The sequence below is a fragment of the Chionomys nivalis genome, chromosome 1 (assembly GCF_950005125.1).
Source record: "Chionomys nivalis chromosome 1, mChiNiv1.1, whole genome shotgun sequence".
In the NCBI taxonomy this organism is placed as follows: Eukaryota; Metazoa; Chordata; class Mammalia; order Rodentia; family Cricetidae; genus Chionomys; species Chionomys nivalis.
In genome coordinates this window covers 120,426,381-120,442,709 of record NC_080086.1, presented here as the reverse complement: position 1 = coordinate 120,442,709, position 16,329 = coordinate 120,426,381, and the positions used below count along the sequence as shown (strand labels likewise).

Below are 16,329 nucleotides of genomic sequence, written 5' to 3'. Positions count from 1 at the left end.
AGCTCAAAGGGGGTAGGTTTAAAGAATTGTCTTCCAAATCATATCTGCGTGTAAAAGAGAGAGCATTGACTCTATTCACTTTCTGGGGGAACAAAGCTCCCATCATGCCCCATTCTCTGAGTCTTTCTTTTTTACTTTTTAATGATTTATTTATTTATTCATTTATTTATTCATTTTTATGTGCATTGGTGTTTTACCTACATGTATGTCTGTATGAGGGTGTTGGATCCCTTGGAACTGGAATTACACACAGTTGTTAGCTGCCATATGGGTGCTAAGAATTGAACCCGGGTCCTCTGGAAGAGTAGCCAGTGAGCTTAACCACTGAGCCATCTCTCCAGCCTCACTCAGGGTCTTTTTAATGAAGACTTCAAGCTGCTTTTCAAGTGGATAAGATTCCTTCCTCATGTTTGTGAAATGTGATGTGATGGATAGTCCCCTCTTCAGAAGAACTGAAGTCCGGAGAATCTTGCTGACTTGTTCAAGGTCCCACCCACTTTGGACACCCCATCAAGTGCTCTTTCCTGATGCAAAGCTGCAGAGGTGTGTGCAGGCACTGTACATGGGCAAACCAGAACCCCATGTTCTTGTTTCAAACACTGGCTTTGCTCTATCTCCCTAATCTTCCTCCCACCCATTCCTACACATCACACGGGAGGAGGGGGAGGACAGTCTTAAGGGACTTACTTGACCAGGCTAGTTCCCAGGGAGAACACAATCTCATTCAAAGCCTTGCTCTCTGTGTGTTTACTTTTTAGAGTTCTTGATTACCTGCTGTGATCTGTGGTGCTGAGTGGCACAAGGAACGAAGAGGAGTTTTCGCTTTACACCCATGATCCAGAACCACCTTCCCACATTGGAGTTTGTCTGCCTGGCATGCTCTTTATCATTCTGCCGTGCCCCAGTGTGAATGGTGCCTGCTGGACCAGTGACGGTGGGAACTGAATTATCTGAGTTGGGGCAACAAATAGATTCCCAAAAACAAGCTGGATAAAACACAAGAGAAGTTCGTGTCTTCCTTAAACTGGAGCAGCTATTCCAGAATGTTTTATTGGGGTGAGGGTGGTGCTATTGTCCATGCAGTCATGTAGGAACACAGATGAACGCACTTCCATCTTCAATTAACGCCTTACCGGGTGACTCTGGTCGTTGTCATTGAAACTGTGGAAGGTAGAAGCCACACAGATGCCTTTGGGTTTACAGTGGTCTCAAATCCCAGGAAGCCCATTGCAAGATGACAATATCACAAGGTGATGGGTTCTACTACATGCAACCTACCAGATATCCTAGATTAGCAACACAGCATACTACAGAGTGTTGTCTCCTTGGGTCTAGCCTGTGAGGACCCATAGTTTTGAATCCATTTCATCTTGGCTAAAGGTCAGAGAGTTCAGACCTGTTCTTGCTCCTTAAGGATGAACAAGATGTTTGACCAAGGGTGTGGCTACTGGACGATTTATTCTTCAAAGGCCGGTAACAGGATGTTTTTACTTAGGGCTTGGTTACCAGGTGTTTTGAGATGGAAGGTAGTAAAGTTTAGTATCATGGAAGTCTTGTGACCTCCCCTTTTGTTTGGGGTATATAAGGACTGAAAGTAATAAACTTGTTTGTTTGTTTTTTGCTTTTTTACAGCATTCACTGGAAGCCATCCTGACTCTATCATCTGTCTCTTGTCCGTTTCTTTCCTCAGTCCACACTCCCCTTCTCAGGAATGACAGACAAGTTGGGCTGGATCCAACACTAGGCAAGAGCATTAGCCATATAGAAGAGAACTATACTGCATGTAGCTAGCCTCTGCAAAGGCCAAAATCCAAAATTCAAAATCTTTGTGCCACCGAAGACCAGCCACCATGCTCACAGTCTCTTTTCCTGCTCCTGGCCTAAGCTCTATCTGCACTGGAAGCTGGCCTGTGTTGAGCACCCTACGCCCAGAACAGGTTCTGGATGACCCAGCTAGTAGATTCGGCAGATTTTCAGCCTCGTGGTGTCTGGATTGGTACCTAAAATATCACAGTTGTCTGCTGGCAGTGTGGCATGATTTGTGGCCCCAAGTCCTTGTTCCTTAGGGTAGGGGGACAGCTGTTGCCTCCCTGAGCCTTGCCTAACTCTGTAGTTGTGTCTTGGTTCCGACTATCTGAGGCTTCACTTCCTTCCCCTGGAGTCTTGTTTCCACCTAGTCCTTGACCCGCCTCCAGATATCTTCCTATTATTTAGTATTTGCCTTCAAGGTGGCTGCTTTATCGATTCCTCTAAAGCAGTGGTTCTCAACCTTTCTAATGCTGTGACCCTTTAACACAGTTCCTCATGTTGCGGTGACCCCAACCATAAAATTACTTTTGTTGCTACTTCATAACTATAATTCTGCTACTGTTATGAATTGTAATGTAAATATCAATGTTTTCTGATGGTCTTAGGTGACCCCTGTGGGGTCATGACCCACAGGTTGAGAACTGCTGTGTTAAAGACTAATGAATAAAGGATAAAATGAGGCTTGATTTCTATATCTAAGACATTAGGGTCAAGTTAATGTAACAAGAGTCTTACATCTTTCTGTACATTTTTTCCAGCTGGGAAAAAAATACCCTACAGCTCTGAGCTGGCAGGATGTCTTGAGGAACAAAGATGCTTGCCTCCAAGCCTGACAACCTGAGTTCAATTCCTGGGATGCACATAGTAGAAGGGTCTCTCTTTACATGAGTGTGATAGTACACACACACACACACACACTATTAAAATAACAGTTGCCACAAAACCATAGCTCTTTGGACATCATTCACACGGTTTTTGTTTTAAAATTCTCTGTCTAAACAAATCCTTGGTTCCCAACTCATTGCTGGGAAGAGGTTTTAAAGCAAGGCTCCTGTTCTCAGTTCCCTCTGCTTCCCAGGTTGCCCTTTGGGGACTCTTCGCTGTCCTATGGGTCCATTATCCTGATTAGAGATATGTTACTTTATAGTCTTTATTGCATTAGCTAGATAGACCTCCAAGATGGCAGCTGTCTTTCTGAACCCTTGCCCTAACACTAAAGGGAACAAACCTTATCCTTTGGGCTGGTGCAGGATCTGGTAGTTCCTCAAAACTCCCTTCAGAAGTAGACTAGAAAGAGCCTCCAATTGTCCTGTTGCCTCAGGAGAAGCACACATAATTCCCTGAGCCTTAGTTAAACAAAGGCTGGTATTATCTGCCTACCCAATTGTCTTGGCTAGTTTTATATCAACTTGACACAGCTAGTATCATCTGAGAGGAGGGAACCCCAGTTGAGAGAATTCCTCCATAAGATCCAGCTCTGAGGTATTTTCTTAATTAGTGACTGATGTGGAAGATCCCAGCCCATGGTGGGTGGTGTCATTCCTAGACTGGTGGTCCTGGGTTCTACAAGCAGGTCATGGGAGCAAGCCAGTAGCAGCTCTCCTTCATGGCCTCTGCATCAGCTCCTGCCTCAAGGATCCTGCCCTGTTTGAGTTCCTGACCTAACTTCCTTCAATGTGGAACAGTGTTGTGGAAGTGTAAGACAAACCCTTTTCTCCCCAAATCACAGCAATCGCTACCCTAAACTAAGACACCAGTATAATTTCAAATGTCGAACTATAGGATGCTCTGCAGGCGACTGACAGACTATAAGTATAAACTCTGGGAGCTGTGTATTCTACGGTGCCTTTAGAAGCTGCTCAGCATCTCCTTTTGTTTTTCTAAGCCCCCTCTTCACCTCCTCTACCCCATTAGAGTCCCTGAGCTGTAGAGAGCTCCCCTGCCTCCCTCCCTTAGGGAGACTCCTGTGCAGGAAAAGAAAGGAGCCACTCATACTTCCCGGCTCCGTTCCTTACCCTTTCACCTTTCACATTTACCCCTTTTCTTCATGGACTAGTGGCCTCCTTCATTGGTTCAAGTGGCTCCTGGTGGCTTTCCGGAGACTCTGGTGGGTGTTCTACAGAAAAAGAAGACGCTACACACTCTGTCTTGAAACTGACAAGTGTAAAGGGGGAGGGCGGGAGAGCGTGAACCACTAATGCCCTTTCTGGCTGAGAAGAGTTTGGGCGACTGCTTTCTGAGAGGCGGGTAAGGAAAAGGAGTTCACCAGAATGGGCCAGCTGTATCCTGGCCTTCCTCACAACCCTGCGGAACACAGCATAAATGGGAAGGCAGCTTTAATGTGCTGTCTGCCAGGAGAGCCACGTCTCGGGGACAGAGTGGGACCGAGGACAATCCTACTAACAACTCAGGGTGCCGGGTTAACCGCATTCTTCCCCTCCCAGCATAATGGCCCGAGCGAGGTGAGAGACACAAACGGAGGGGGTAGAAGTCACCAGGCTCACCCTGGGGCCCAAGGTTTTATTTTCACTCCGGGGATCCAGCAGTGGATGAAATCTCCGGTGCAGCTCAACCTGCTAGAGGGAGAGCTCCGGGAGAAACCAGTTGTAGAGCTAAGTTCTTTCCCTTGACTTTAACCTGCTGCACCTTGGTCTGCAGCTAGCCCTAAGTCTTCCAAAGATCGAACCAGCGCCATCCCTGCCACTCAGAGCAGGGAACCAGTGCTCTAATTCTGACACTGCGCTCCCTCGGAGGCAGCTCAGAATCCGGAAGACCGTGAGCTGCAGTCTCAAAGACATATTTCAAATATGCAAATTCTCTAACCTGGTCCTTCAGTTTCCCTTGCCAATAATGACAGTGTGCTTGTAACGCTGCAGCGAGGATAAAGCTGATATAGAGCACCATGGAACAGCGTCTTCACAAGTTACTTGCTAATTCTGCCAAAAACCGAACTTCTGGGCGAGTGAGCCCCTGCCTGGATAGACACATCTGCCCCAGCTTAAAGTCCCGGTAAAACGGAGGAAAGTAAAAGGCCTTGGCACCGCAAAGACCGGCGCGGCTACTTTCTATCAAACGAATCACCGCTCTTGTTACAGACCCTCCGGCAGTCAAGCCCCAATGCCCGCGGGGGTACCCGGAGGGGAAGATTCCGATCCCAGAGAAAGCATTCGAATCCTAGGCACTGGCCTAATGGAACCTAGTGCTTTGGGAAAGCAGAGGTAAAGTCCTCCCTCCCTACTGGCTTTCCAGGAGGGCTAAAGTTTTCTACTGCGGTCCAAAACCTCTGTCCTCCCCATCGAGTGCACAAGCTCAGAAGGTGGAGTGCCTAAGCTTCTTCGCAATCGGTGGTGTCCGTCTGCCCTGATTCGCTTTATTTTGGCAGGCAAGTGGTCCCTAGAAAGCCGACTAGAGACAGAAGTGACCAAGGCTGGCTAGGGCTACTGCGAGGCAGTCCTCGGAACTCAGCTGCTCCAGGTACAGCGGGCCTGTGCTAGATCTCATCTTAGCGCTGAAGGGGCAAAGGTTAGGAGTATTTAGAGAGGGTCTTCTCTCAGAATGTCCTTCCTTGTGTCAAGAGGCCTTTTCTCATCAACCAATCATCTAAGCAGGGTGGGACACACTTTTGCTGTGACTCCAATTTGTGAGTTTAATCTGCTCCTTTACACTCAGATTTCACCCCCGCCCCCCACCGTGGAGAAATTATTTCCCAACTCCAATCTCACAGACACCATTGGAATCTTCATGAGAGACTCCTCTGGAGCAGCGGACAGCAGCTGGGGTCAACAGCCCTAAACTCAGGAATAGGAATTTTTCCTTTGCATTACTGGGAGGTGGCCAGGAGGAGCAGACAGTGAGGGCCAACTTGCTACGGGTAGGGGTGAGGCGGTGAGGAAAGGAGTGGCCACAGATATGGGTCAGCCCAGGCACACTGCTCTCTCCTCTGCCTGCAGTCACTCTCTGAGCCTACCGCAAGCAGGTCTGGTCACACCGTCCACTGGCACACAGTTGCCCTTCTCACATCCTCAAGAACACTCATGAGGTCTTAGTCACCTAGCTCAGAAGGTTGAAGTCGGAGGGATAGAATGGGGACACTTCCGATTTGGTCTTTCCTCACAGGTCTTCAAACACAAAAGCTTTGGTGTCCTTCTTCCAGGGTTTTTGCATTTTCTGAGAGCCAAAGAGCTGCTGGTGGGATCCGTGGGGTTGGTGTGTGAGGAGGCGATTTCAGATTCTCCGCTCTGTCGTAGGCGCTCAGGCTCCGCTTTTCTCCTCCAGTCTTCCTGGCTCTGATATGCTTTCCTGGCTGTGGACCGGAATCATCAACTGCTCCACAGACATGGCCGGATGTCACTTCCTTAAGATGCCCCTCAGGTACTCTAGAAGACCACCAGTGCAGGTGGAGAGGGATGGACCCTCTGGATCCCCTGGGTTCAGAGCTCTTAAACCCAAAGGAGAGTTTCTTTTCTCAGGTCTTGTCAGCTGTTCTTTAGTGACTGGATCCTGCTGTCTTCATTTGTGGTCTCATTACAAAGTCCTAGTGGGTACCTGCTTAGGAACAAATTAAAGGACATCTTTTAGCAGACTCTCAGGGGAGCAGGAGGGGAGATTTGGTATTCCCAGGTGCCAGGGCAAAACTCTTTGACTGCTGAGGGAGGGGCTGGCTCTGAGCGGTAGATGGAAGAGGGTCCCTAAGAATCTTGTTCCACAAATTCTGGTAAGGCTGGTTTTTTAAATACAGTTAGTATCTGTTTATTATGTCCAGTTTTCGTGTTATGATAGGAGCCGCAGTGGGAGTGGCTTGTACTGATAGATGCAGTGAACTTCTGCACCCTCTCCCTGTGTTTGTCTTTAAACACATATTTTCCAGGCTAGCTGGTGGAGAAAGAGTGGAACAAGGATGCTCCATCTAGCTGAACCGCTCTGTAATCACTTTATGGAATATAGCCCTGCAACTGGCCCTTTGCCTCCTGCTAGCCCTCAGGAGCTTCTTAGAGCAGGAATTGTACCCTGGAAGACACTAGAGAGGGTGCCTCTGATGGATCCCTGATCAGCTGCCACCTCTTGGCTGGGATCATTTCTGTCTCTGTGACCAAGTAGCTAGGTACAGAGGCCTTCCCAGAAAGGTCCTCTGCAAGATGTTGCTCTGATGTCAAAAGGTCATCCTACAGGGACTGGAAGTGGGCAGGGGTGGCAGAGGACAGTTGTGGACTTTAATGTTCCTGGGAGAGAATCCTGATGTGAGGGAAGCTTGACATACGTGTGTGTTGTGTGTATGCTGGACAGGTTCACGTGTGTAGTACATACACATAGATCAAGGAGGGAGCGTGCTTGTGTGATAATGTATTGAGAGCCCCAGTGCTTGGTTCTGTGTTTGAGTGTAAGAACTGACAAGGATGTTGCTGCAGTCTATTTCCCTAGGAGGCTACTACCACATAGGTATTAACATGGATGCTGCAGCGACGATCATAATTGGTTTTGGTGCTAATCAAAATGAATGGAATAAAGCAGGCTCCAAATAATTGTGACCGGAACCAAAGTTAAATGTGTGTCTTCTTTTTCACGTGATAATTCACAGCCCGTTTTCCTGTGAATGTGGTACAAAGGATGACTTGGAACACAGAGGCTACTGCGTTTTCTTTATTCAGCCAAGTGATTGTGAAGAAGTGTGGACTATGACATCACCAGGCAGTCTGGCCAAGTGGGCTGACACAGGCAGCTCCATTTGGAACTCTCCAGACAGACCTTCAGGCAGTAGCTGCTAGCTCTGCTTGCCTCAAGTCAGAGGAAGTTGAGCTGCTCAGTCTGCAGGAGAGCAAACCAGTTCCATGGAGTACTTGAGACCTTTCTGGAAAGAAGGGCCTCCCCCGAAGAGGCCAAGGATGCTCCCGGGGCTGGGCCTTCTCTTTGGAGCAGAAGAGGAGGGGCCCTGGGTGTGGGGCCAGGTAGAGGAATCCAGGCTCTAGGAGTCTTCCGGGTTTGTGAATTCCCCTTGAACTCCAGGCCTCACAATGGGTGAAACCTCCGGTATCCATTAGCCCATTCAACTGCCTGAGTCATGGGAGAAGAAACTCTTGATTTAAAAAAAAAAAAAAAATCCGAGAGAAAAGGTCTGATAAGTTTATGGTCAAAACAGGAAGTGTTGGTTTTATTAGAAAGGAAAAGTCCCAAGAGGTCATAGGGTCCAGGGGAAGGTCCAGCTCTTCCCTGGCATCCCACCCAGCCCAGGGTGGGCAGGCGCTACCCTGATAGCCCTGTTCCTAGTCAAGCAGTCACTGCTATTGCGAGTCAATACTGAGAAGCCCTAACTTCCTCCTGAGTCTCGCCTGATTTGGATCTGTCTCGACCAGCCTGGACTTGTAGGATAAAAGGGGGCTAGAACTACAGACCAAAAACAATACTGTAGGTTTCTTTGCAGCTAGCGCACCACACTCAGGAGCCCCTAGGCCTGCCCCTAGGAGACTCAGCACCCGCTTGCTAACATCCACAACACTGGCCCTCAGCTGGCGGTCACTCTCCTTCTCTTCCACCGTACCCAGGGCAAGTAGCCAAACTCAGAGAGGTTTCCTCCTTGGTTAGACAAGGGTGTGCTCTGGAAACACAGGTCTCAGACGATACTTCTAGCCGAATCTTCATGTACTGTCGTCTCCAGTTCTAGTGACTTTGACCATGCTGAGAAGTAATTCCGACTCAAAACTTTCCCTCCCATACCCCACAATTCCAAACTCGTTTCTACCTCTGCACGCAGGCTCTCAGTTCCCTCTACAACCCCAGCGGTGGTGTGTGTGTGTGTTTGTGTGTGTGTGTGTGTTGGGGGGAACGTCAGGTGGGGGCTCCACTGTGGTGGTTGTGGTGGAAGCTGGAAGTCTGGTCCTTGTTTCAGCAGAGAAAAGAGACTAAGGTATTAATAAGAGGAGGTTTCCGAGTTTTCAGTCTCATCCCTTTACCTTGCACACTAAGAAGGAAGGCCAGTCCAGGTTTCCAGGACTCTGCCCAATATCACTGTGAAGAACTGCTCACCCGGGGAATCCAGTCCCTATAGGGAAATCAGACTCTGTTACAAGCCAGGCCGCCGGGCCTTGGGGCACATATCCATATATTTATGATTTCTAATTTTATTATAAAATAAAAGCAGAAATATCTCCCGATGAACATTCACATGAGGGCATAAAAGGGGAAAGGCAAGTCTGTGGCTGGGAGGCACTCTGGTCTGGGAGTGCAGAGACCACGGTCTGGGAGGAAGAGAAGAACCAGCGTGGTGGGAAGGAGGGGGTGAGGGGGAGGATGAATGGTGGAAGGAGCCAGAGGCAGGGAGGGAAGGAAGGAGAGAGAGAGAGAGAGAGAGAGAGAGAGAGAGAGAGAGAGAGAGAGAGAGAGAATGGGACTGCCGCTCAGGGGCTTTTGGGGTGCAGTCCTTTCTAGCTGGCACTTAGGCTCACACTGAGAGGAGGAGTCTTTGAGGACCAAAGTCCCAGGATGTCTACCTTCCTTCATATGGACTCGCGGAGAGTTAAGAGAAGAAGGGGCTCAAATAGATGACCAGAAGGAAGAAAGACTTGGAGTATGATGTGAGAAAATCAGGAGAGAGAGAGAGAGAGAGAGAGAGAGAGAGAGAGAGAGAGAGAGATTGAGAAATTACTCCAGACATTTAGAAGGAAAAGAGAAAAGAGGAATAACAAGCAAGAAGGCAAAGAGGATAAATAAGAAACCAGAAAGGCAAGTGGAGGAAAGAAAGAAGGGAGAAGAGATAAGAAAAATCGGGGTGGTGATTGCGGCTTATAATTTATTCCCTTTCCTGGTTCAAGACCGATTCCCTGGCCTCGAAAAGATCTCAAAAGCAATTTGTTGGAAAGGAATCCCCCAGAGGGTCCCCTAGCAGACATTTGTCCACTTTGTCCCGCCGCCAGTTCTGCTGCTCCTACGTCGCGTGGCGTGGCTTGGCGTGGCGGTCTTCTAGTACCCGGTACGGAGTCCAGCACCTACCGCTCTCCCGCACCACCTCTCCTGTCCCCTCACCAAGCTCGGAAAGCAAGAGCTCTAGGAGCCCAAGTCCACAAGGTTGGCAGACATGGGGTTGAGTATGGAGTCCTGTAGGCTGTGGTGGTGCTGCAGAGGGTCCGTGCCGCCTCCACCCGGCACTGGCACTGGTACTGCGCTCGGGCCGGGAGGGTGGCCCAGGCTGTGCAGGGAGGGCAGCCCAGGGGGCGGAGGAGGGCTGAGCAGCAAAGCGGGACTGGACGACGAGTGGTCTGGCGTCCCCGACGGTGTCTTCTCATCCTCGGAGCTGCCTAGCACCGACTTGCCGCTGCCGTTGAGCGAGGAAACCAGCGGGTTGTGACTGCTGGAATTGGAGTTCTCGCTGTTCTCCCTGCAAGCGCAGGAGCAAAGCAGTGGGGTCAGTGGGAAAACGAGGCCACTTCGAGCGCCACCCCTCAGGACGTCAGCGCCTGGGGCTCAACTCAGTGTCACTGAGGTTGCTAACGGGTGTTTTCGATTTCTACCATTTCTGACGCTCCGCGTTTGGTTTCCTATGGCGCTCTGAACCCCGCGACTCTCTAGCCTTCTCTTGTCCTTCTCCCCGTTATCAACCTATGTTCTTAATCTCATGACTACCTTTCGGACTCTCTCTGTATGTCCTGTTCTAATCTCCCACTCCATTTCTTCCCTCGAGCAGAGGCACCAAGCAGGCTGCCAGGAATTGGGTGAATGAGGTGTCGGAGCCTGGATTTTCAAATCACTTACGCTGGACAAACTAGGTTTGCTGGGTAGAAGTGGGGTCAGAAGTTCCAGATACGGAGATCCCAGCTTGAGAGGCCCACTTGGAGTTGGGTAGGCACGGGCCTCCTTTCCCCTTCGCCTTTCTCAGGCCGAGGGTAACTTCTGGTTGCAGATAGGCATGGGTGGGTGGATGGGTGGGGGCTCCTAAGAATTCGTTCCCGGATTCTAAACTGAGCCTCTGTGAGCCCTATTTGATTGAGCATAAGGATCAGGCTTTGAGAACGGAGGACTTCTCCCTAGCCATCTGCTGAAAAAAATTTAGCCAGGGGACTAGAAGCTTAGAATGGAGAGCAGCCCCTGGGGAAAGCTAGAGGGAAGGACCGGTGGTTAATGCTGGCCTGGCTCTTTCTGTCATAGCCAGAACCCGGGGACACAATCTGTAGCCCTCACCTGGGGCCTGGTCAGAAACCCTAGCTGAACCAGCCTGAGAGTGAACCCAGATCGAGAGCCCACCTCCGGTCCTGCTTTTGTGGTCAGTCCCTGGAGGGGTGCTGAGTATTTGAAATCCTGCATAAAATCTCTTTGTGGATTCCTAACAGCTGTTCTGTCTGATTTCTTGAGGGAGCATCTATCTACCCGACTAGCTGTTGAGCGAGTGAGACGTCATCACCACAAAAAGTCCTACGTCAAGGTTTTAAATACCCAGGTCCACTCTGCCGTTTGCTCATCTTTCCCACTGTCCCCCTTACCCTGGACTAGGGTCATTCAAACTCTGAGTTGTACACATCCCACACCGCCTAACTGTTGTTTTGCTGCGAAGGAGGGATTCTGTTCCCATTCCCCGTTTTTCTCCAGTCCCCTCATCCGGATTAAAGTTTGAAGCGGGTTGCAGGGCCTCCACGCTTAGGTTAGCTCCAAAAGTCTTGGATTCCGAGGGAAAATACAGCTCCCAGCCCTTGGCAGATCTCAGTTTACCTTACACACCCGATTTGCCCATCGAAGAGAGCAGGACCCGATGAGAGAGAGGTCAAGAGGTCTGGAAAGTCCTAGAAGGCTTGCTGGATTCAGCAGGCCAGAAAAGAGGTCTGTGGTTGTCTTTTCCCCCACGGCTGACACTTCCTCCCGGGGCCCTTCATCTCTCGGTCCTTTCCACGCGGGATAACTCCCAACTCCCTTGTCCTCAGCTATGTCTTCAGCTCGGATAATACTAGGGAGGTTCCAATCCCAGCTCTGACTCCTTAAAAAGCACTTTGACCTAGAGGTGACTTCCAAAACCAGCTCTGATCCCCCATACCCTTGGTTGTTCGAGGAAGAGCAGGCCCTGAGCCTATGCCTACCTTGCAGGGGCATCCAGGCCCACACCCCTGCCCTCTCTGAAATTATCCAATCTAGGCCATCCACAAGGGACTAGGGAATTAGTTGAGAATGTACACACTACTTTGCCCGCTTTAGACAAATTCCTGGCCGCTCAGCCTCCAGCAAGATCTAAGCGCTGTTTTGAGCCAGGCTGGGCTGCAGCCGGGGGCGTAACCTGGACCCGGGTCCAGTTTAATCGTCTCCAGGAGCACACCATCCCCCGACCCACGGGACCCGGGAAACCGGCGCCGATGCTCTACTTACTCGTACCTTTCCTTGGCCTCGGCCGCCCGGTCGCGCTGCCGCCGGTTTTTGAACCAGTTGCTGACCTGCGTGGTGGTGAGGCCGGTGGCCTCCGCCAGCTCGCGCTTCTCCCGCGGCGACGGGTAGGGGTTGTGCGCGTACCACTCGCGCAGCACGCTGCGGCTCTTCTCCTTGAAGCAGTAGCTGGTCTCCTCGCCGTCCCAGATGGAGCGCGGCAGCGGGAACTTGCGTCGCACGCGGTACTTGCCCACGGCGCCCAGGGGCCGGCCGCGCAGTTTCTCTGCCTCGATGTAGTGCGCTTTGAGCCACAGCTGCTGCAGCTTGGCGTGGTTGTGCGGCGAGAACTGATGGCTCTCCAGGATCTTGTAGAGCTCGCGGAAGTTGCCCCGGTGGAAGGCCACCACAGCCTTGGCCTTGAGCACGCTTTCATTCTTGTGGAGGTGCTCGCAGGCGGGCAGCGACCACAGGAAGCGACCCAGTCGCTCGATGTTGCCGCCCTGCTGCAGCACCTCGCACACGCACGCCACTTGCTCCTGCGTGAAGCCGAAGGTGGGCAGCATGGACATGGTGCCGGCTGCGCGCTCGCCCGCCCGCCTGCCCGCGCGCTCTCACCGAGCCTCGCGGCCCCGCATGGGCGCCGCCCCGCCGGCCTGGCCGGGCCGACAGGCGGGCGGGGCCCCCTGGCCAGGCGCTGGCTCCCGGGCGACTCCTGAGTCACTGCGGTCCGTCCTCGCTCCTGCCGTCGGCCCTGCGCAGCTCCGCGCCCCCGCCACCCGCGCGCCTCGCCCGCGCCCAAGCCCGGGGGCCGCCCGGGGCGCCGCTCCGCATGCTCCGCGCCCGCCCGCCGCTTGTTCGCTAGTCCCTCGCTCGCTCTCCCTCCCGTCTAGCTCGCTCGCAGCTTTTTTAATAATATTATTCTAAGCGGGCATGAGGCGCGGCGGCCCGCGCCCTGATTGGTCCGGTTATCTGACCCGGGGCCTGCCCGCGCCAGACAATAGTCGAGTCAAATTATTCGCCATGGAGACGCTGTCAGTCACCGGTAACCCGAGCCCCGGCGGCCGGGGCTGCTCCCCCCTGGCCGGCTCCGCTGACAGATCGCTCCGGCTCTGCACACAGCAAAGAGCGGCCGAGACAGGAGCCCCAGGCACTCCCAGAGCCTGGGAGGCGGAGAGGGGCCGGGCTGGGGCCCGAGACGGCGGTGATTGACGGGGCGGTCGCCCAAAGAGCAAAGGAGGAGGAGGAGGACTCCGAAGGAGGGGGACTGAGTGGGGGCCCCCCCGAAGAAAAGAGGAGGACCGAGGTGGGAAGGGAAGGAAGAGGGTAGAAGGGAAAACGGAGGACCGTTTAAGGGGGTGCCTTTCAGGAAAGAGAAAAAGGGGGAACAGAAGGCGCCTCCAAGGGGAAGAAGTGTGGTATTCTTTCTTTCTTTCTTTCTTTCTTTCTTTCTTTCTTTCTTTCTTTCTTTCTTTCTTTCTTTCTTTCTTTCTTTCTTTCTTTCTTTCTTTCTTTCTTTCTTTCATTTTTAAAAGGGAAACGCAACAGCGTAGCCCAGGCCTCGCCAGGTGCTCCAGCCCTGGCTGGGTCATCGCATCGCTCGGAAGGTCGCAGCTGTCAGGCAGAGATACTGTAACCCAGGAGGAGGTCAGTGGATGGACAGTTTGGATTTTCTTAGGGGGCCTCGGAAAGACTTGACTTTCCAACTGACAACGCCCTACCCCCATGCTAGAAACCCGGGGCCCGAGCTGTCCTCCTGGGAAAGGGGGAGGAGGTGGGGAGAGAAGTCAGAGATTTGGCAGTGGCCGCAGCTGGACGCCTGAGAATCAACTTCCCGGAGGATCCCGCCTTTCCTTCCTTTCGGAGCCGGCTGGCTGCCCCGCGGCCCGTACCGCCCCCACTCGGCGCGTTTTGCTCCTCGCCAGACTGGGATTCAAACTTTAACCCCACGGGGCCCAGGACCCGAGAAATTCCCTGCAGTCCTGGTGTAGCCTCTGCGGAAGTTGATTTTCGCAGGGCCGACGACGCAAACTAAGGAACTGCTTAGACCCGCAGACTGCCCTCGGGGAGCTCAGGGCAGCCAATGCAGGATGATTGTAGCGCTCCCCAAGGGGCTAGTGCTCAAGAGAAAGGAGGCAGGATCCACCAGCTTTCAGCCTCTCCAATGGGCTAGGATTCCTGGTCGCTTCAGCCTGAGAACCCCTCGTTGAGTTCTGGCATGAGAGGCCTTAGAAGAGGCTTGGAGGTGTTCCTGCTTTTAGCTTCTTTGTCAGACCACCTTGAGAAAACACGTGGTACTGCTTCTTTGGCAAAACAAAACAGAGAGAGAGAAAGAGAGAAAGAAGGACAAGGGAGCTCCGGGGGCTGCGCACAGGGGAGGGGGTGTCCCTGAAGTTTCTAGGGTTCGAAAAGTACGGGCTTATTTCCTTGCCAACTTGTACATTGCCCATTGCTTATCCGTTCCTCCCTGTCCCCCCCCCCCTCCAGGTTTCGGGCTGCAAGCTCCTATTGGCATTCTCAATGCCCAGACTCAAAGCAGCCCAGATCGCAAGGTCTGTTTGCAGAGTAACTTCTAGGCCTCGTTTTTTTTTGTTACCACCCCTAGAAGCTTTCTAAGAAGGACAGAGAGACATACTGAAAATGAGGGAGTCTAGAGCCTCAGCTTTAATTTTGGGCTTTGCCAGTTGTTTATGGCTGAGGTACATATTTATTTATTTAAGGATCCAACATGATTTCCTAAACTTCCCCTCTGCTCCAGAATGCCAAAAGCCGTTTGGTGGTGACGCAAGCAGGGGGGAGTGGAGCACTCAGACTTCCCTAAGCCTTTAGTTCTTCCAGGCCTGTCCCTTTGAGTTGAGGACACAGGACTGCCTGAGTAGGTGTTAAGCCAGCACAGGGAGACTAAGTTCCTGCAGAAATTCAGATGCCATCATTGTACACTTGTCTGTTGGTAGGGCAGATCTTAGTGTATCTCTGAACACCCATGGCTGGGGCTTGCCCTTGAGTGAGCTATGAGGATCCTGAGAGACCTGGGAAATGCTTTACCCAGACTGCATTGGGCTCAGAGATATCTCGCTATTAAGGGTAACCTATCTTTTCCAAGGGTCTCTCCTCAGCTGCACAGTTAAAAAGGATTCAGCTGATTCCAGCTCTGGTCACAGCCGTGTTTTTTTTTTTTTTTTTTTTTTTTTGTAAAAGAAGGCCAGAGAGGGGAAGAAACACCATGGTTTGGTGCTGGACCAGTCAGTTACTTCCTGGTGTAAGACTTTGGGTCCATCTCACCACTATTAGCTGGGGTCTCAATGATCTCCCTAATCCTTTCCAGTGCTGGCCCTACCATCATTGCCAAGGAGCATGCTCTCTGAACCCCAGACCTGACTTGACCACAAACCTGCCCCTTCTTGGGCCTTTGAAGCTTTCAATTGATGGAGTTTCTCCAGCACTGGGCTCTGTCAGTGCTGCCGGTAGGCAGATTTTCTGAGTCTTTCTGGAGATCCACAATTCCAGACTTCCCTGAGGTTCCCACGCCACAGCTCATTCACCAGTCCTGCCTAGAGACTCCAGACAATTCTCAGGAGTAGGCCGAGCAGAGCAGGCCACCTGCCTCCGAGGGTGCCAGATGAAAAGTCATTACCTAGCCAGCACAGAAAAAAACTGTAACCCCATTACCCAGTGCGTGAGTGTGATATGATCCTAGCTACCCCTTCCTTCCACCTTGGTGACAAACCAGTTCTAGCAGGTCTGGGTCAGAACCTCTGGGCAGCTGGGGGTGGGGTAGGGTGGTGGTTACTGAATGCCTGCCCTTAAAAGGTTAGAATCTCAGCTAGGGTCTCCTCATACTTAGCGGTCTCCTTCTGGCCCCTCCTTCCCAGAATTTGCTACAGGACAGAACATGGTGGGGATTTGATAGACACCAGCCGTGACCCTCAGACCAGCACATACAACAGCTGCTCCGCAGGCTTGTGGGACCAAGCCTTAGGTCTCTACTTGACCTCAGCTTTCAGCCTTGTGCGTTTTCCTCCACCCAGTCCTCCACTCAAAAAAAAAAAAAAAAAAATGCTTGCACCAAAAGTTTGTTTCAGCAAGCACTAGCTGGGTATTTGATGGCCAGGACAGAGAAAACTTTTGTAAACGTTTGGGAATTTGCGATTCATTGAAACGTCTCCTTGCATTCCCAGCTACGCTGGAAGG

General features: G+C 51.7%; 1 protein-coding gene across 2 annotated transcripts; it reads right to left on the bottom strand.

Annotated features, from left to right (window-relative positions):
* Nucleotides 1–9,498: 9,498 nt before the first annotated feature.
* On the bottom strand, nucleotides 9,499–12,781 carry Six2 (SIX homeobox 2). Of its 2 annotated transcripts, none has more exons than XM_057782951.1 (2): nucleotides 12,145–12,781; nucleotides 9,499–10,174 (listed from the first exon to the last, which is right to left on the bottom strand). In XM_057782951.1, exons 1-2 carry the CDS (start codon nucleotides 12,708–12,710, stop codon nucleotides 9,844–9,846), a joined length of 897 nt encoding a protein of 298 aa, XP_057638934.1. In that variant the 5' UTR covers nucleotides 12,711–12,781; the 3' UTR covers nucleotides 9,499–9,843. The 2 variants fall into 2 exon arrangements, with proteins under 2 accessions (XP_057638934.1, XP_057638941.1); XM_057782958.1 differs by having other exon boundaries at nucleotides 12,151–12,781.
* Nucleotides 12,782–16,329: the final 3,548 nt, after the last annotated feature.

Bases quoted from the DNA above. Each gene is read 5' to 3' on its own strand.
- Six2 (XM_057782951.1), bottom strand. From the start codon at position 12,710: ATGTCCATGCTGCCCACCTTCGGCTTCACGCAGGAGCAAGTGGCGTGC. The intron at 10,175-12,144 runs GTAAGTAGAGCA...CTGCGCTTGCAG, and splicing joins GAGGCCAAGGAAAGGTACGA to GGAGAACAGCGAGAACTCCA.